The following is a 20,591-nucleotide window of genomic DNA, read 5'->3' as shown; positions in this document are numbered from 1 at the left end:
TCATGAATATAGTAAACAACTAAACCACCCACCTGCCTTAAACACTGTTTCAGTCTTAATCATATCTGTTCCAACTGCTTTACCCCCTTTCATTCTATCCATTATATCATGACCTTTCCCCACATTTACATCTCGCTGTTCCATACCAGATATTATTCGTCCATGCCCAATGCATGATATCACTGCCTCTCTTTCAGCATCAATATTTAACAACTCAGCTCCTTCTCCAGCTCCTCCTCCAGCTCCTCCTCCTCCTCCCCCCCATAAAACATCTCTTATTTTTAGCTGCCATATCCATTTGTTACTCAGGCTTTCAAAAATTAATTAACCTCTCTCTAAAACTGTTTCTAAGTCTCAGCAAAATTTTCTAATAAAGACTCACTCCTTCTGCCACTGGCTCTTCTTTTGTATTCCCTCACATGTAACCTCTCTTATTCTCCATATATGCTACCTTTAATATTTACTTCTTTAGTGTTAAAACATCTTATATGCTAACTCCTCCTCCCTGATCACCCTGTTTATGTCACTGTTTCACCTGTATCCACCATCTTAATTAAATCAATCCCCATACCTTGTCCACCACCACTATCACTAATGCCACCTCATTTTCCTGTATTCTATCCCTCCTTTCTATTAATAGCTGCTTGGTTCATTCACTTTCACTTCTAATGAACCTTAAAGGCATTTAGCAAACCCCAATTATTTCCATTCTTACCTTCTCTGCCATACAAGGACAACGAGGTCGTTTAATAGCTTGATTTAGATTCCAACTGTCTGTATCTGATGTTGGCATTTCTAGATCACCCATTCCACTTTCTTCTCCTCCATCACTCCCACCATCAATGTCAAGTCTTCTAGATGCTGGAAGCTTGAGATGATGTATTGATGACTTGAGTGCCTGCACACCACACTCCTGAGCATGACTATTCCTGCTTCCAGATGTATTGATAGAACTAATTTCTTTATCTTCCTCATGATGAGCTGTAGTGTGACAACTTTTATTTTGTTCTCCATGATGGCAATCATCTGAAAGTTCAGATGAGTTGACTATCATGGTAATTTCTTCACTGTCTGAGTTACTGGCACAGTTGAGATCCGGACGTATTTTTTCTTCCAACTTCTCCAGAAATGCTCTATTAACTTCAGTGTTACCCATTACAGGGCTTCTATCACTTGATGAGGTGGTAGCAGAAGAGCTTGATCTTTCTTCCTGTTTTCCTCCAGAACCATTAAAAGACTGGAAAATTATAATCTTTGGTCTTCCATCTGAAGCCACATGCGGAGAAACATTGTTTTCCGAAGCAGAGCGTGGCCGTAATGGGTATGTTTCTTCAGATCTTGGTTCCTCCGAATGAGATCTGCGAGTAAGAGAGAAGTGAATGTGAATGAACTAAAGAAGAGGATGGTTAGTCAAAGATACAAGGAACCATTAGGAAAATATGCACTAGAGCAAGAGAAAATAATGAGGAGAAAGTAGGCTTATCTAAAAATGCAGTGCTAGAGAGCAGCAAAGCTGTGAAGTTAGAAGAGAAAAGGAAAGACTCGTGGAATGAAGATGTAAACAGAGTGATGAGGAAGAAAATGTTGGCCAATAAAAAAATTAAATATGTAAAAATAATATGCAGTACAACTTCTTATACTGTGACTTCACATAGTGCAAACTAGTAATTTCTGAAAAACAACTGAAAAGGTGCAACCAAAATTTAACAGGGAGATAAAAATCTTTATATTACCTGCTGTGGCGGCCTCCTGCCAAACTAGTGGTTAGATTGTTAACCTGCCAGCCTGCAGTACCACGGGTACGTCATCAAACCCAATGTGGGGACTGCTGAGCCGGCCTTAGAAGCAGTATTTACCAGACCACTTTACGGTATACATCTACTGACAGTAGAGAGTATTTACAAGACCACCTTATGGTATTCATCTATTGGTCTTATAGAGAGTATTCACCAGACTACCTCAAGGAGTACATTTGAAGGGGATGTCTACTGACTCACTGCTGACTTCAGTCAACTGCAGGCCTCTTGGCTGCAGTTTTACTAGTCACTCAGATCCCTGTGGACTTCAGTTACTTGAGGGCCTTGCTTAGTCTGCTGGCTTCAGTTATTGTGGGCCTCAGGACTTGGTTACCTGTGGGCCTCTGGTTTTACTGGCTAGTTTTGCGGGCTTCAACCTGCAGGCCTTGGTGAACTTTACTGGCATCCGGCTGATCTACCGGAGTGTAGTGTTTGGCTGTCCTCTGAGGAGAAAGATGCTATGCGGGCGACACAGCCGAGGAAGTGTTATAACAGAGACAAGGGTGTCATGTGGACACAGTAGAGATGGTGTGTGTGATGCAGAGACAAGGGTGTCTTGTGGACACAGTAGAAATGGTGTGTGTGTGACGCAGAGACAAGGGTGTCATGTAGACACAGTAGAGGAGGAGTGTCGTGTGACACAGAGATAAGGGTGTCGTGTGACACATAGAAGGAGCATCATAACACAGACAAGGGTGTCGTGTGACACGGTAGAAAAAGTGTTATAATACTGAGAGACAGGAGTGTAGTATAACTCCGTGTAACTAGTGTTGTACGATTGAGTATGACACAATAGTGCCAGAAATGTTGTACCCTGTGTGGTAGGGTCATGAGTTGATTATAATTTATTATTTTAGGATTTATATATATATCTGTACAAAGATATTAATTATAATTTATTATTGTAGCATGTATATATATGTACCAAAGATAATAGGTTTTTATCAGATATTATTAATACATTAAAGATTATTTATTATTATAGGATACCTCTAGACTAAAGATTGTTTTTATATAAAATAATATGATAGTAAAGATGATAAATTGTTTCAGGCTTATTCTGTATCCCGAACTCTCATATTACTGCACTAGTGTAAGGCCAACTAGTGTTTTTTTTGTAATACCTGCCATAAATCTAAAAAAAATTAAGTAATCTGAAATTTGGTGAGTTCACTCCACAGATGTTATGGAGCTGCTTGCTGGGCCACGAGAAATGCCTCCTGTCTCCCACCGCCATTACTAAGCGAGAGAAATCATGTCCACTACGTAACATTTTCATAACTAATGTTTTTCCAAAATTTGTATACAACAGATCACTATTTTTAAAGTAGATTGCATTCCTGAAATTGGAGATAGTATACAGGAGGGTCCCGCTTTAGAGAGCTTTGCTCTAAGGAGATTCGCTAATACAGATATTTCAAATTACGTATAACCAAAAATTCGTTTATATGGCTCCCTGATTAGCAATTATGTCATCTGCATGCCACTCTGTTTACATCCTCCCTGAGCTTCATCTCTCTCAATTATGTCCGGAAACTTTCCAAAATTTCAAGTGTTTTAAAGTCATTGCATATTTTACATATACAGCCTCTCCTCACTTAACAATGGAGTTCCATTCCTAAGACCACGTTGGTAACAAATATGTTGCTAAGTGAGGAGCATACTATAATGGTAGTGAGTTTGTGTCAACCATCTTTGATATTGTTTTAATGTCACCTTTGCACCATTTATAACATTTCTGGTATATTTTTAAATGTTTATGCAGTAGTGTACTGTATATTGTAATAAATAGAATAGAGGAAATCAGATTTAATATACATTATTTAAGTATACATACTGGTCAAAGAGCCTGTCATAAACCCAAGTCATCAATACTTCATTTTCTTCTTTTGTAATATCTTCTATCCGATCTTTTGAGTTTCCTCAATGTTACATATTCAGCACAGACCTTGTATGCTTCTGTATTCAGCTTCTCCAAGAGCTGATGAAGATTTAGTGCTCATGTCTTTTTCCCAGGATATGTCTATTAGTTCTTGACTTATTTTGTCCCAGTTAATTCTATGGCTGTTGAAGTTAAACTTACTGAACCTCTCTTCTCTTACATTAGTGCTGTAGTTCCCTAACCCTGAGTTTATACTTTTTTATACTTCTAAACTGTGTGGTCAGAGTATTGTTTTTGTAATTATGTCTCTGATTAGTTTCCCATTGTTAGTGAATATCAGATCCAGGGTGTTTTCATTTCATTATCTATTGGTTCAATGAGTACTTGTTACAAAACCTCATTAGTTCCTTGGTATGTAGATGTATCTGTTGAGCCAGGGTGCTTCCAGGAGATATTTCTGGTATAACACTGTGCTGAGCCATCTTCCATTTTACATGTGGGAGATTAAAATCTCCAAGGAGGATAATAGAGCCTCTCCTCACTTAGCAATGTACTCATTTACCGACAACTTGGACTTACGATGGGCTCTCTGACCAGTATGCTTACATAAATAATGTACAGCCTCTCCTCACTTAATGACGGAGTTCCGTTACTAAGAAAATGTCATTAAACAAATTCGTCGCTAAGTGAGGAGCATACTATAATGGTGGTGGATTTGTGTCAACCATCTTTGGTATTGTTTTAATGTCACCTTTGCACCATTTATAACATTTCTGGTATATTTTTAAATGTTTATACAATAGTGTACTGTATATTGAAATAAACAGAATAGAGGAAAACAGCTCTAATATACATTATTTAGGTATACTGGTCAGAGAGCCCGTCGTAAGTCCAAGGCGTCGGTAAACGATTATGTCGCTAAGTGAGGAGACGCTGTATATTAAACCTTATTTCCTCTATTCTGTTTATTACAATAGTACACTATTTTATAAACATTTAAAAATACACCAGAAATGTTATAAATGGTGCAAAGGTGACATTGAAACAATACCAAAGATGGTTGACACAAATCCACCACCATTATAGTATGCTCCTCACTTAGCGACAAATTCATTTACCGATGAGGTCTTAGGAACGGAACTCTGTTGTTAACCCTTTGACTGTTTCAGGCCCCTCTCTGAAACTGTCATTCTATGTCGCTCAATTTTTGAAAAAAAAAAAAAATTATTTTTTCTTATGAAATGATAGAGAATCTTTTCCCGATGGTAATGACACCAAAAGTTCGAAATTTGGTCGAAAACTCGTGGAATTATGCTCCCGCGAAGTTAGCGGTCTCGGCGACATATGCGTATCGGCGATTTCGCCGACTTCGAGCCCTATTTTCAGCCAATTCCATTGTTCCAGTTGACCAAACTCATAGCTATTTCTTTAGAACTCCATTTTATCTATCAGCTGAGTACAAGAAACCTCCCATTTACTAATTTGGACTACCCAATATGGTGGTCAGAAATTGGCAATTTGGCCAATTTCACGCAAACTAAATTTCAAAATAGGGTCCAGAATAAACAAGGTAGACATTCGTGGCACTAAAATAACATATGCTCTGTTCATTAGTCACATCTCTAGGCCCCTCTTATATTATTATTGCTTTCTATTTTGATTTTTTATTCATACAAAAAAATACAAAATTTACTGTTACGCAGACGACTGCATTATTGTAAAAATGGTATAAATAATATCAGTGCACTAGTGAAAGAATATTAGACTCCCCAGTTGACGTGTATTGGACGTGTGGTGTGATTTATTTACTCTTGAACATTGGTAAAAATCGAACATTTCCGCTACTTTGAGCTCAGTTTCAAGGTCGTTTTCATCGTAAAAGTAATGAAAATCATCTCTATTTCTGTAATATGTTTTCCATTTTATCACCTAAGACCATGAAAACGCGAATACAACGATAAATACTATACGAAAATACACCTCAAAGTCGGCGTTTTATTCCAAAAAAAACGATCAGTTTTTTTTTCTCATTACGCAATGTGTGCTGCAGGATTTTTTTTATGTGGTGCACACTGACCACACAGACCCATTCTCTCACATGTGGGCCTACCAGCTTTCTCCCGCTTGATTTGAAGCCGCTAGAATTATTGAGTATATATACGTCAGAAATATTGGCTCGTAAGACGTATTTATACGTCGAAAACAGTCAAAGGGTTAAGGGATGAGAGGCTGTATTGAGTGTGGGATTTTCTAGCCTATCAAAACGGCTATCTATCTTCCTGATCTGTGAATTCCTCAGCTGTTGCAATGGTGGTTTATATTATTTTGATTTATTAACATATCGACCTATTCCCACCAAGGCAGGGTGGCCCGAAAAAAAAAAAAAACCATCATTCACTCCATCACTGTCTTGCCAGAAAGGTGCTTTACACTAGTTATAAAACTGCAACATTAACACCCCTCCTTCAGAGTGTAGACACTGTACTTCCCATCTCCAGGACTCAAGTCCGGCCTGCCAGTTTCCCTGAATCCCTTCATAAATGTTACTCTGCTCACACTCTAACAGCACATCAAGTATTAAAAACCATTTGTCTCCATTCACTCCTATCAAATACGCTCATGCACGCTTGCTGAAAGTTCAAGCCCCTCGCACGCAAAACCTCCTTTACCCCATCCCTCCAACCCTTCCTAGGTCGACCACTACCCCGCCTTCCCTCCACTACAGATTTATACACTCTCAAAGTCATTCTGTTTTGTTCCATTCTCTCTACATGTCCGAACCACCTCAACAACCCTGTACATTGAATTTTTGTAAAGGTTTAGTCAGACACGGGGAATGTCATAGAGATGTTTGTGTCTGGTGTTATACCTGTGGGTACTGTCACAACTATCAAGAAAGTATTTTAGGTCAGGGTTAATACTGGAATTTAAGGTCCTGTAGATGTAGACTGCACAGTAGTAAGTGTGGATGTTCTGAACAGTGAGCAAGTTTAGATCTATGGAGAGTGGGGGTGTGTTGCCTGGGATGGGATTGAGTGATTATTCTTATTACGGCTTTTTGTTGGGTTATTATTGGCTTTAGGTGTGTTGCTGCAGTTGATCCCCAAACACAAATAGCATAGGTGAGGTATGGAGAAATGAGTGAATGGCATAATGTGAGAAGGGCTGACTGTGGCACGTAGTATCGTATCTTGGAGAGGATCCCAACCGTTTTGGATACTTCTTTTGTTATGTGTTGGATATGGGTGCTGAAATTCAGGCTGTTGTCGAGGTATAGGCCTAGGAATTTGCCGTCATTATATCTGGCAATTAGAGTGCTGTCGATCTTAATGTTAAGTTGTGCAACACCTGCTCTGCTACTAAACATAATATAATAGGTTTTGTCAGTGTTAAGTGTAAGTTTATTGGCTGTCATCCAAGTAGATATTTTGAGCAGCTCCTAGTTAACAATGGTGTTGAGGGTGGCAAGATTTGGGTGGGAGATGACGTAAGTCGTGTCGTCAGCAGAGAGAATGGGTTTCAGGTGTTGGGATACCTTGGGAAGATCACTGATGTATATGAGGAAGAGCAGGGGGACCAAGGACACTTCCCTGCGGCACTCCAGTATCAAGTGGCCCTATTGATGAGGCCGTGTTTTTAATGGTGACATACTGATACCTATTAGTAAGGTAGGATTTGAAATATGCAAGCGCATGGCCTCTTATACCATAATGGTCAAGTTTGTGGAGTAGGATGCCGTGGTCTACTGTGTCAAAAGCTTTTCTTAGGACAATAAAAAGTCCTAGCGGATATTCCTTATTTTCCAATGCTGTGTAAAGCAGATCTAGCATTTTTACAATTGCATCATTAGTGCTTTTATTTTTTCTGAAGCCAAACTGGAAGGGGTCGAGTATGTTTTGTGCTGTCATAAATGAATATAGTCTCCTGCACACGAGTTTCTCGAAGATTTTGGTACAGCTCTTAGGTTCACGGCCTAAGACAGCAGTCTTTTTTAGTATCAAATGCACCTGAAATGCCCGTTAACATGTTCACAATATCATATATTAAGTGTTCAATACAGACAGGTACAAAAAAAGATAAGAGTATAATACACAATACATACAATACTTACCATAAAATGTAGTACCGGTTACCCTTCCCTTATGCAAATATTGTAAAAAGAGGTAAAAGCACCAAACAATGAATCAACTGAAAGCCAACAAAAATGAAGAACATGGTAAAGAGGATGCTGTACATGCAGGGCCCTCCTGAACTTGAAGTGTGTACCTAATATAATGGCCAGTGAATGTATATATGAATTAATACATAGTACTGCATATGTAAATAGGTAATAACACAAAAACTACAATTAAAAAAATTCCTACCTGTAAGTTTTAAATGGCGATTTATTTTTCACTGAATTTGTGTGTTTCTTGGTAAAATGAGTATGGAGTCTTGACGTATCCCGCTTACAGCAGCTACAAAATACACATTTTCCTAAAATTAAGAAAAAGCCAAATTGTGGAATCAAAGATCATTTAAGGAATATTTTCCAGCTCTGAGTGTAAAGCAAACTACAGTGGAACCTCGGTATGAGACCTTAATTCATTCCAGTAGGCTGTTCGAGTACCGCTCTGTTTGAGCTTTGAACAAGTTCTTCCCAACCAATTTTCTTTTTGGTTGGCTGTTATCACTAATCTTCGTAGGCCCCATGGCGACTTATTTATACAAATAATAAAAAAAATGCGAAGAAACACGAAATAGTTCACAGCGAAGTTCTGGCAGGTCGTATTTGTTTGGTCGAGTGCTGAGCTTTGTTTGAATAGGGAGCTGGTCGTATACCGAGGCTCCAGTGTGATATGATATACATACAGTGCCCGCAATAATAATCCAGACATGCCTCTATTATAAGCAGTATAAAGCAGTCCAGATTCATAATGCACATTTGATGCTGTACTTCATCTGAATGTTTTCTGGAAATCTCTCTCAACTCTCAAGTTAATACAAAAGACTGAAGCACCCATCACCTCTCAGGGCACCTGCACACTGCAATAAGATAAGATGTTCTGTTGCACTGCTCTAACCCCAAATCACTAGGATTTGGAACTATTTAGTACAGTGTAATTTTGTGCCAAGGGGATAAATGAGAGTTGTTTAAAGATGAATAGCAAGGAAAAAGACAGTATATTGGCTTGGAAACAAGAAAAAGAAAATTTGTCACTGTACTGGACAAGTAAAGTTCAGCATAATGGCCTCCCTTGCTATAAAACCTTATACTAGACACCCATGAAGGACATCTAAACATTTAGATTAACATCCTAGTAGAAAACTATGCAGAAATCCACATAAAACAGCATCACAGACCAAAGAAATGCATCTTGAACACCTAGGTGACCTCTTGATTTGGTCCAACTGACACTGCCTGCAAAAGGACCTCTGCTTGCAAAGTCATCATGATACAACGAAACTCCTACTCATGTCTTGCATGAAGAAGGAATGCCTGCAATTTGCCATGTTAACAGAGTATTGATGACTGGAAAAAAAAAAAAAAGCCAAGTGGTCAGGTGAATCCACATTTGAATGCCTTCAAGGTCATCAAAGTTAGGTGAGGTACCCCTCCTCCATCAGCAGATACAACCCTGCACACACACACATACTGACCACTGTAAAGCACTCACAATCTGTCATAGTTTGGGGTTGCTTTAGTGATTTACTTGGTCAAGGGCGCTTGTACCATTTTCTCCAAAATGTTACAATGAATACTGACTCCTACATAACCATGCTCGAGGATCATCTAATGAACATTTTTGAAATTCATGGCTGCACCACCTTTATGCATGATAGCCCCCCCACCTTCTCCATCACAAAGAAAAAGATTAACCAAGTGGCTTGCTGAGAAAAATAATGAGGTTTTTACAGTGACCAGAGAATAATCCAGATCTCAATCCTATTGAGAATACCTGGAATATCATGAAAAAGATGGAATCCTTCCACATTTTATTCACATTGGGCCTGCAGCAGAAGATCAAGGGCATTTGAGTGAACCAGTTATCCACTGATTACTTCAGGAATATGAGTGTAAGCATGCCCAAACAGCATCAGTCATCATAGCCATTGGGGAGACAATGAAAGATTAATGTAGGAACCAATCTTCATAATGTTTTTTAATGATTTTGTAAGAATAAAGGGGAGGTCCGGATTATTTTTGTGGACACTGTATGCATAACGTTTAATCAGATCAACACCAGTTTTACTCAAAAGTATTTATATCTTTAATGAAAATGAAACATTTATGAATTCTGCATAAAGGTAATGACATATACAGGTTCACCACTAATTTTCCAAGAACTGATGATCAAGCACTTATTTTAGTCCAGGAATTATTGAAGTGGTTTGGATATTTAGAGAGAATGGAGCAGAATAGGATGACTTGGAATGTATATAAATTGGTAGTGGAGGGAGGGAGAAGTAGGGATCATCCTAGGAAAGATTGGAGGTGAGAAGTAAAAGAGGTTTTGCATGTGAGGGACTTGGACATTCAACAGGCATGTGTGTGTGTTAGATAGGAGTGAAAGCAAAACAGAACATCATAACTTTGTGATGAAACAAGAGCTAAGGAATTTTTATTTGATGTATGAAAAATTGCACAGGGAAAGTAGATACAGTAGTTACTAAACCATGGTGCTGTAGAGACACGGGAGGCATATAATTAGCGACATCTGTTGGTCAGGCAAAGTGGATAACCTAGCAAGGCTGTGGAGCCAAGGGTACTAGAAAACTGGTAGTGTACCTGTATAGATTTAGTTGTAAATTTGTTAATATTAAAACTACATACAAAAGTTCACTTTCTACATGATACCTCCCACATGACTAAAGTTATTTTCATGATGTCAAACTTTCAAAGTTATCAGTTTATAAAATCTTCATACTGTTAGATTTGAAACGCTCACCAATACTGGAATAATTAACTAAAAATATGTACACAAGTTGGTCACCAAAGAACTTAAGTCATTTCCAATGTTTTTAATCAAGTCATGTGGTGAACTGAATTAGAAATAGGATATGTTATACAGATACAGTGTAGTAGATAATATACAGTATAATATAAGTTTTTTTTTTTTTTTTAACATGTCGGTCATCTCCTACCAAGGCAGGGTGACCCAAAAAGAAAGAAAATCCCCAAAAAGAAAATATCTTCATCATCATTCAACACTACTTTCACCTCACTCATACATAATCACTGTCTTTGCAACGGAGCTCAGATACGACAGTTTAGAAATCCCTCCAAACTGCCAATATCTCAAACCCCTCCTCTAAAGTGCAAGCATTGTAAGTATAAGAGAATAAAAAAATCAAGTCTTTAAATTAAATTTGTGAAAAATCAGTCTTCTTGTATTTACCTCTCCCAGAAAGTGAGGAACTTCGTCGCAAGGGTCTCATTCTCCTGCAGGAACGAACTTCCAAAGATCTGTTGGTGTGAGTTGGCGAAGATATTCCAGTATGTCGTGTACACACTATCTGGGAGTGGATCACACTCAACATTACCAGCACAGCTGCAGGAACCAACACCTCGAACACTGGAACTTCCTAAGATTACAGAGTTAGAAACATTGTAAATAATGCAGAGTATACTGAACTAATTACACTGCTTCCTCAAATTTAATATGATCATTTAAATAACAAATGTGATGTTTACAATTCTTTTTTTAAGTGAATATCAATAATACTCATTACCAATTTCACTATCTCCTTTGTGCAGTCTCTCTCTAAACATTTAAGATTTAGAAAATTTCAAATTCTGAGCTTAACAAAAATGACTATAACTGTGCCTAAATGTATACAGTAGGGCCACAACACTTGATGCTAATGCACTTCTAAAAATTTTTCTTTAAGTTGAGTGCCCAAAACTTTGAACTTATTGCCCCACAGATACCCATACAATCTGAGATGTATTCCAGAGCCATAATATTTTGTGTCTAACTTAATTTTTTTTTAACTAAGAACATTTACTCAATATTTTATGTTCATTACTATTACTTTTCATTTACAAATGCTGTATTAGATATTCTTTAATGTATACATGTCAGTTAAACAGAACAGTTACAAGACAGTACATGTTCAAGACAGGCAAAGAGATGGGCAGCAGCTGTACCATCTAAGGGAGAGAGAGGGGTGGCTCAGGGAGGGGAAGGTGGTTTGGGAGAGGCAGCTGAGGGGTGAGGTAGTCAGGAAGGGGGCAGAGGGGGGGAGAAAGCAGAAAAAAGGACAGTAGGAGAAAGGTGAAGGGGGCTATGTAGTGTGGATGGTAGTGGCGATTATATAACTATGTGACAGAAGCTGAATATTTGCAATGATTATAACTGTAGACCATTGTTCATAAGTAATTAATTGGTTGCAAAGTGCCACTGTCATAGGTCAGAATGTAGTAAGCTGGTGCCTACTGTGCAGTATACGAATATATACACTAAACCTAAATTTAACTAATAGTCTCTTAAAATACAATGAGCTTATTTTTCAATGATCATAATAACAGTGAACAATTCTGGAAACCACAAACTTTGTTAACCCTTTCTGTGGCTGTCATGTAGAACTATGTCACTGAGGCCAGGGTCCCTCATGTAGATGTAAGTCATGAGCTCAGCTCACTCAGATAACTGTGAGCAGTAAATTTTGACCTAGATATGAGAGAATGGGTTTATGCAGCAAGTCTGCACAGAATAAAAACGTTTCTGCTTCATGCGGTGCATGATAGGGAAAAAAAATTGACCATGTGGATGGTATAAAAATGACTTTTCTCGGACAGTTTTTATAGTTTTATTAGGCGTTTCTTGGCAAAATTTGATAGAATGGAAGACATACTACTGAAATACAGATGATTTTGATAGGTTTCAGAACCAGAAGTAGCTCGAAATTGAGTTCAACGTAGCAGAAATATTTGATATTTGCCAATGTTCCTGAGGACTGGTAACACGTCCCAACACCTCCCAGTCTCTTTTATGGGTTTTAATAGATCTGATTCAATTACTGGGACACTATAAACCATAACCAATCATTCCTGATTATATTTCATCTGAGAAATAGAGTAAACTCTATTTTTGTGTGATTAAGAATTCAAAATGGAAGGCAAGTGTAACATAGCTTGAGGGCATGATTAATGAACAGAGGAAATGTTGTTTTAGTGCTGGGAATGTCTATATTGTTTACTTTGGTCTCTATCTTTAAATTAGTGTTTTTTAATTTTGTATAAAACTGGCCAAATTACTGACTTCTGTGCACTTTACAGGTAGCTGAAATATATGAATTGGCAGTTTCTTGTGCTCAATTGACAGGACATAAGGAATGTCAGTGAAATAGCTAAGAATTTAGTCGAATGGAGCAATGGTACTGGCTTAAAATAGGATTCATAATTGGCAAAATTGTTGAAGTGTAAATTGTGCTGAGACTGCTAACATTGTGCCTACACATTTTCATAAGTTTTCCATCAAATTTTTATTTTTTTAAATGGACACAGGGTAACATTAATTTCCAGCGTCTGGATAGTGATAAGGTTCAATTCAAGATTAATTTGCCCCACTGACAGAGACAAAAATGGATAATTCTTAAAATACGGATTTTGTCCATTAAATCTAAAATCTGTTAATTCAAGATCTATTCAATAGTGGTTTTGCTATATTTTTGATAAAGTGATATTCTGTACTGTACTGTATATTATAAAAGCTAAACTCAAATGAATTTTACAGTACCACTGCATTGTATAATTCTGTAACTACAAAATGTCTTTGAATCTACTAATAAGAAATCAAGGAAAGCTTTCACATGAATAAGCGTATACATATATTCTATTAATATGTAATTGTGTAAAGAGAGTGAAAAAATTAAGACTAAATGTTGACGTATCAGTCACTTCTTTAAAAACATGCATGTCTAGAAGAAGACTCCACCCATCAACCTTTCATTCACCAACAGAGTCTGGCAAACAGCTTCCGCTAAGCATTTCTTCATACTTCTACATTTATTTATCCTGTTTTTCTTGGAAAAAAAAAAACATTCCTTACAAAATCTCTTTTTTAAACTTAATTCCACTAAATTGTCATTTACCCTTGGCACACTGATGTTTCCTACTATACAATTTACAAATCCCTCATTATTATTCTCTCACTTAATCCTGAAAACTAAACATTTATTTAGCCCCTCCCAAAATTTCTCTTCTCTCTAAACTTCTATCATTTCCAGGAGAATAAACACTTATCAAAACACATATCCCACTTTAACTCTAATTAACAAAAATTCTCAAATGCAAACATTTACATCCACTCCTTTCTTTCAAAAATTTTTCATTTAATAATAAACCTCTTTATTTAGCTCTTATTCTCCCTGACACACCTGACTTAGTAACTGATGCACATCAATTATTATAGAACAAAAAGGTACAATATCGTGACTGGAACAACAACACACAAATAACCCACACATAGGAGAGAGAAACTTACGACAACACTTTGGTCCAACTTGAACCATTTACAAAATCACACTAACAAAGGAGAGAGGGAGCCGGCATATACAGGAGAGACGGACAGGGACGGGACCCGGAGAGGAAGAAAAAGTAGTAGTGGTAAGGCTGGTAGTGCAAGTAGTAGTGGTAGTAGAAAGTAGGGACAGTAGTTTTAGTGGGACAAGAGATAACAAGGGAAGTGAAGGGTGAAGGAAGGCAAAAGTATGGTAGTAGCAATAGTAGTAGGAAAATTTTCAACAATAAACTTTGGCCTCTGTCCTTCTGACTTTGACCTTGTTCAACATTTCCGTGTTATTTGTCCCTCTCTGCCTTATTTCTATGGCCTTACTAAAATTCACAAACCTGATATCACTCTACATCCCATCATATCCTCCAGAGGTTCTGTCTCTTATTCTCTTGCGTCTTGGCTAGCCGAACTTTCACTCCTTTTCTTAATATGTACTTTTTCACCTCCATCACTCCCAAGACTTCATCGAAAATGTTCGCCCTCTCCCAATCTATAAGATGCTCAGTCTTGACAGAGTCCCTCTTCACCAATGTCCCTCTTGATGATATTCTTAATTTTCTCAGAGAGAGAAGGCCAATGAAGGGTTACTTGATCTCCTTATACCTACTGGTGTCTTTCTTGATCTTATTTGCCTTTGTGTAGACTAACTCCTTTTCCTTTCAAAGTAAATTTCATTCTCAAACGTTCAGTGTCACTATGAGCTCTCTCTTATCCCATTTTTGCTAATCTTTATATGGAATACCTCAAAGCTGTTCTTCTACCTATTAGTAGTGTCTGCCCTTCCCTCTGACTCTGCTATGTAGATGACATCTTTGCTCTTTTTAGCCCCATGACTTTAGTCTCTTCCAACCATTTCTTAATCCCCTTAACAATCTTGCTCCTTCCATCAAGTTTAAAGCTGAATGGGAATCTAACTCTTTGCTTCCTTTCCTTGATGTACATGTCCAACGTTTGGCCACAGGCATTTCTTTTTCTGCTTATTGCAAGCCTCTGCACAGTGGTGCATACATTTACTTCTTTTCTTACCATGTTACCTCTGTCAAGAAAAGTGTTTTTATTTTTCTCTCTTTCCATGCCCTCCGCATTTGTGACCCACGGTTCCTTGAATCAGAAATTTCCACTCTAACCTTCCGATTTCATAAACTCTGCCTTCTCACATGCTAAATGGACTATCTTCTCTCTCAAACTCTCTACTCCTGTGAAATCTCCTGTTCTCTGCCTTCCCTATATTTCCAGTCTTTCTAATCTCAACAACTCTCTCCATTCCTTAGACATCAAACAAACCTTTCATCAGACTAACACCTTTCACAGTAATCTAGTTCATACCTCTCCTCCTGATATAGAGGCCCCTAGTGTCTACTCTATTTCATGTTCCTCTTGTCCTCTCCAATACTTTGAAGAAACTGGCCACACTCTGACAGACTCAAGGAATACAAAATAAGTGTTCAAAATGCTGATACCAATAATGTTCTTTTCTGTTATGTTAAGAGATCACAGTCATCCTATTAACTGGTCCTCTGCTAAAACTGTCTACCCTACTTTTAGCCTTCAGTCACCATCTTGTTGAAACATGCCTTATACACAACTTTCCTTGTATGAATCTTAGTCCTGGCTTTGTCTTTGTAGATGCCGTTCTTTCTCATTACATTGTCAAATGGTCCAAACTTCAGAACAATCATGACTTGACCTGATCCTTTCTTCTCCTCTCTCTTTACCTCTTCTTTATTTTTCTTTTTTCTTCTGCCTAAGGGTGTTCTGTTCTGTGTTTTTGGACCTACCCCTTGAGGGCCTTTTGATTTCCTGCAGTGCTCCTTTTTCTTGTCCTTTGGCTGACCCCACTTCCACTACTACTACTACTACTACCACCATTCCTATTACTTTTGTTACTACCATTACTTCTGCCTCCCTTCACCCTTCACTCTCTTTTCTATCTCTTGTCCCACTAAAACTACTCTCCCTTCTTTCTACTATCATTACTACTACTACTACTACTTCCACTACCAGCCTTACTACTACTACTTCCACTACCAGCCTTACTACTACTACTTCCACTACCAGCCTTACTACTACTACTTCCACTACCAGCCTTACTACTACTACTTCCACTACCAGCCTTACTACTACTACTTCCACTACCAGCCTTACTACTACTACTTCCACTACCAGCCTTACTACTACTACTTCCACTACCAGCCTTACTACTACTACTTCCACTACCAGCCTTACCATTACCATTACTTCTTTTCCTTCCTTTTTTGGCCCCATCCCTTTCCAACTGACCTATATATAATGGCTGCCACTCTCTTTTGTGTTAGTGTGAATTTGTAAATGGTCCAAGTCAGACCAAAAGGTCGCCATAAGCTTTTCTCCCATATGTGAGAGTTATTTGTATATCAAATATTAACCAATGTATATCAATTACCATCGCTCAGTACCCCTTGTGTCAAAATAAAATTTGCCAAAGTAGAATATAAATTATAAAAAATTTCCTTCCAATGATTTGGAATAACAAAAAATGATTTTATGTATTTTACTAACCTTGATAACCCCTTCATGGTGTCTATATGTTACCAGAATTGCACCACAAAAGAAAATAGAGCAGTACATAGAAAGAATTGCAAAGAATCCAGCACAGGAAGTTTCATGAATCCACCAGTGAAAATAAAACGGGATAAAAATAATACGAGCAACACCATACAGGCCAGCTAGCCACAATCCTGAATGTGGCTTTGCCTTGGGAAATGTTGAACCTGGAGAAACAAAAGGAAACTTAGTATTACACAAATAACATTTACTGTTTACCTGGAGACCTGTGCTTTATAATAAATCACACCTTTAGCTATGGGAACAAGACAACATCCTAACTTTCAAATTTCTAAAAGATAGCATGAATTTATTTTTTTAAATTGCATGAAACTCTAAGATTAGCTTGGTTAATACTGCAAACACTCTATAATAAACACTAGCCAATTTCATAATGTAGTGACAAAACAATTTTGGTTTGAAACGAACCAAGTCACAGACAAAATATGATCACAACAAAATCAAAACATAAAAGAGATGAGAAGTAACAATACATGTAAAATATTTTTTTTTTTTACCACAACAGCCATCTTCCATCAAGGTAAGGTGACAAAAAAAAAAAATATTCACCATCATTCATTCAATAGCTGCCTTGCCAGAAGTGTGCAGATGTCACAATCAACCTTTCACCTGTATCATCATCACCCATCCTTCAGAGTAGGTAGGCAGTTTTGAAATTTGAAGAGCACTTTGCCCAAGATCATTAGGTATTCTTAACTCTTAAGAATAAAAAATAAACACAACACACAAGAACATTGGATGTAAAATTAACAACCAATAAAAACCTACTGGAATGAATAAAACACACAAAAAAATACTATCATAGCAAGTTTAAATAACCAGTATCAATTAAAAATTCCATTAAAATTTTAATGTCAAAAAGGCTCTCCTAAAAGTTCATGAGATCCCAACAGGCAACCCGGTAATTATAAAATACCAAAAAGAAAAAAGTCCAAAGCTGTGGGCAAACATTTAAAATGTGTTCCACAGTCAGCTACATGCTACAAACTACACAGAGCAGAGTAGGAACACCTGCAAACAGTTAAATACTGGCGAGTTGCGTGTACCCAATCCTCCATCAAGAGTCACATGAAAGTGACAATTCTAGTGGGGGGGGGGGCAAAAACCTACGTCCTGCCAAACCCTCTGGGGCTCACTAGGCCCACCACTTCCTAGAATATAAGCTATGTTTGTGGCCCATGAAGTCATTGTTAGACAGACGTCTGCTAGACAGGGAGCAACACAATATATACTAATAATATGTTACTAAGCCCCCATGCATAACAAGAAAATCAAGTGCCTAAGAACCTCAATAAGTTACAATCCCACTGCCTCCAGCATCTATTACAGAGAGCAAACTGGAGAGGAAGATTCTGCCACTCTAACAGGAGGGGGTAAATGATCACAATGCAAATCTGGAAGAACACACCATATGAAGTCCAGAGAGACAGAACTGAAACAAAGGGGTCTTTGCTTGAGAAGGCATCCATATAAACATTATGGCAGATCTGTGACCCATCATTCATGATGCTAACTTCCAAAGGAATCTGCAAGGCCTCCATAATGCCCCTCCTATCCTGGATAAAGCAACTACCATCCCATACAGGGTGGTGGACTGCAAAGTCACCCAGAAGAAGGAATGAATGAGGTAGCTCACAGATTAAGTTAGGAACATGAGAGCAGCTGAAAACCCAACCTGAAGGGAAGTACAAAGTTTACCCATAATACAGACAATCACTATTATTTTTGCAAAAACATGTAGATATTAAAATAAATGAATCTGAAGTAGTTGAAAAAAAAAAGGAAATTTTTTAGATATGCTCATAAACAAATTAAAATTTGTTGCCCATTTCAAGCACATATAAAAAAATACATAAAAAATCACAGCCATACTTTCCAAAATTCATCATTATGTTCCTTATTCTACACTGCTAAGCACTAACATGCTATCACTCTCATTTACCTATATCTCATATATGCAATATGTGCCAGGGGATCTACTTCAGCTACCCATTTCAAACTAATCATCACACAATAAAAGGCAGTTTTCAGAGCTATCAAAAAATAAATGAAGGCAACATTCACATCCCTAAACTTACTAAACACTAATGCCATATTTCTACAGCACAGCACAATAATGCTGATGCTGACCTAGGAAACGTCCTTCAAAAATAACAAAACTTCTTTATTTTGATTAATTTTTGCTTTTTAACAAAATATTGAGACAGACCTTTAGATCTTTAGCAAGAAGACCAAAAAAATCTACAGTGTACTACCTAAATTTCAAATGTCACTTAATTTTATTTTATAGCAAATTTTTCTATCACTTTTCAATCTCAATGCAACAAAATCCTGCCATGTACTCACATTAAGGTTTACTGCATGCAACTGGCATCCTCACTAATGCAATAACATGCAGAATTTCCAAGTAAATGCCATGCTACTAGCATTGTCAATTTGTCAGGTTTTTTTTTTTTTTTTTTTTTTGAGACATGAAGTATATGAGGAAAAGTCCATGTGAACTTTCCTCAGATATTATTTATATAGAAATACGGATACAGCTGCAAAAAAAATAAAAAAAATCCTATCTTAGTAAATATCAACACAATGTTAATGATAAAATCAAATTACAATCCCACTGTCATACACTACCTCGCACTAAGTCTACATCAATAAATTCCGTCTTGGGCTTTGCCGTTTTGCGTGGAGTATAGGAGAGACCTTGGAGTATTCTTTGTTCTACCGTTGTTTCCCATGACTGTTTATCATAGAGACCTATTCGTCCCTGGTACCATCCAAGTGCAGATTCTAATACCATCCTGGAAGAAAAACAAAATATACAGTGACTTTGTCAATGGTCCAAGTCGGACCGAAACGTCGTCGTAAGCTTCTGTCTTTTATGTGCGGGTTTTTTGTGTATATACAGTGGAACTTTGGTACTCGAACAATTCAGTATTAGAACACTTTGTTCATTAAACAAAACGCTCAGTAGTCAACCGTTTGCTTAGCACTCAACCAACCAAACAAACATGACCTGCCAAAACGTCGCTGTAAACTATTTCATGTTTCTTTGCAATTTTTTGGTGTTTTTTTTTATATTATTTGTATAAATAAGTCACCATGGGGCCTAAAAGGGTTAGTGATAACAGCCAACCAAAAAGAAAATTGGTTGGGAAAAATTTGTTCTGTACTTGAACAGACTGGCACTCTAACAGTCTTCTGGAACCAATTAAGTTCGAGTGCCTAGGTTCCAAAATCTACAGAATAACCAAAAATTTATAGCACTGAAAAGAAATTAGAGTACTTCTGATAAAATCCAGTTTTTACTTTATTTTCTAATAAGCATTTTGAAATTAGAATCAAATCCAAATACAAAACTACAGATACCATAAAGCTACATTATACATACTGCACAATTAATACAAGCAATGTACAGTGTTAACTTTAGTTTTTATATCCATTAGCTTGAACTTTGCCTAAGTATAAAATCTACCTTTACAATTTACAGTATCTGCATCCATACCTTAAACTGTACTGTACAGTACTATGAAAAATACCCATGAAAAATAATAAGAATGGAGATCACCCGAGTGCTTTAATGCATTTGAATACACATCTTTACCCTTTCTCTACTTAGGTATGCAATATAAATTAAATATATGATCTGTACATACAGTGTTTTCAGGCTCTGATATGAAGAATATATTTTTTAATTCTGCACGACTAGTCTTACATGCTAAAGAAAGCTTATACAGTAATGATTATTTTTATTTTACTTACTAAGGCTATAATTATTTGTCCTCTTTGTATATCTATAGACTACTTATTTGC

The 20,591-nt window shown here is 37.3% G+C and overlaps 1 protein-coding gene across 5 annotated transcripts in view; it reads right to left on the bottom strand.

The window, feature by feature from the left end:
- Positions 1-20,591, bottom strand: part of phtf (putative homeodomain transcription factor) — a 134,254-nt gene that overhangs the window by 105,379 nt on the left and 8,284 nt on the right. For 4 of the 5 annotated variants that reach the window (XM_070084802.1, XM_070084800.1, XM_070084801.1 and 1 more), the window contains exons 2-6: positions 19,413-19,579; positions 16,716-16,927; positions 11,058-11,244; positions 8,043-8,154; positions 716-1,358 (exon numbers count right to left, since the gene is read on the bottom strand). In XM_070084802.1, coding sequence (XP_069940903.1) covers positions 716-1,358; positions 8,043-8,154; positions 11,058-11,244; positions 16,716-16,927; positions 19,413-19,578 — 1,320 coding nt within the window. In that variant the 5' untranslated portion in view covers position 19,579. Of the gene's footprint in view, positions 1-715; positions 1,359-8,042; positions 8,155-11,057; positions 11,245-16,715; positions 16,928-19,412; positions 19,580-20,591 lie in introns of those variants that run through there. The other variant, XM_070084803.1, reaches the window with a different exon arrangement.

Source organism: Cherax quadricarinatus, chromosome 14 (assembly GCF_038502225.1).
Source record: "Cherax quadricarinatus isolate ZL_2023a chromosome 14, ASM3850222v1, whole genome shotgun sequence".
Taxonomy (NCBI): domain Eukaryota; kingdom Metazoa; phylum Arthropoda; class Malacostraca; order Decapoda; family Parastacidae; genus Cherax; species Cherax quadricarinatus.
The sequence above is the reverse complement of the archived record's forward strand: the minus strand, read 5'-3'. Positions and strand labels throughout refer to the sequence as shown.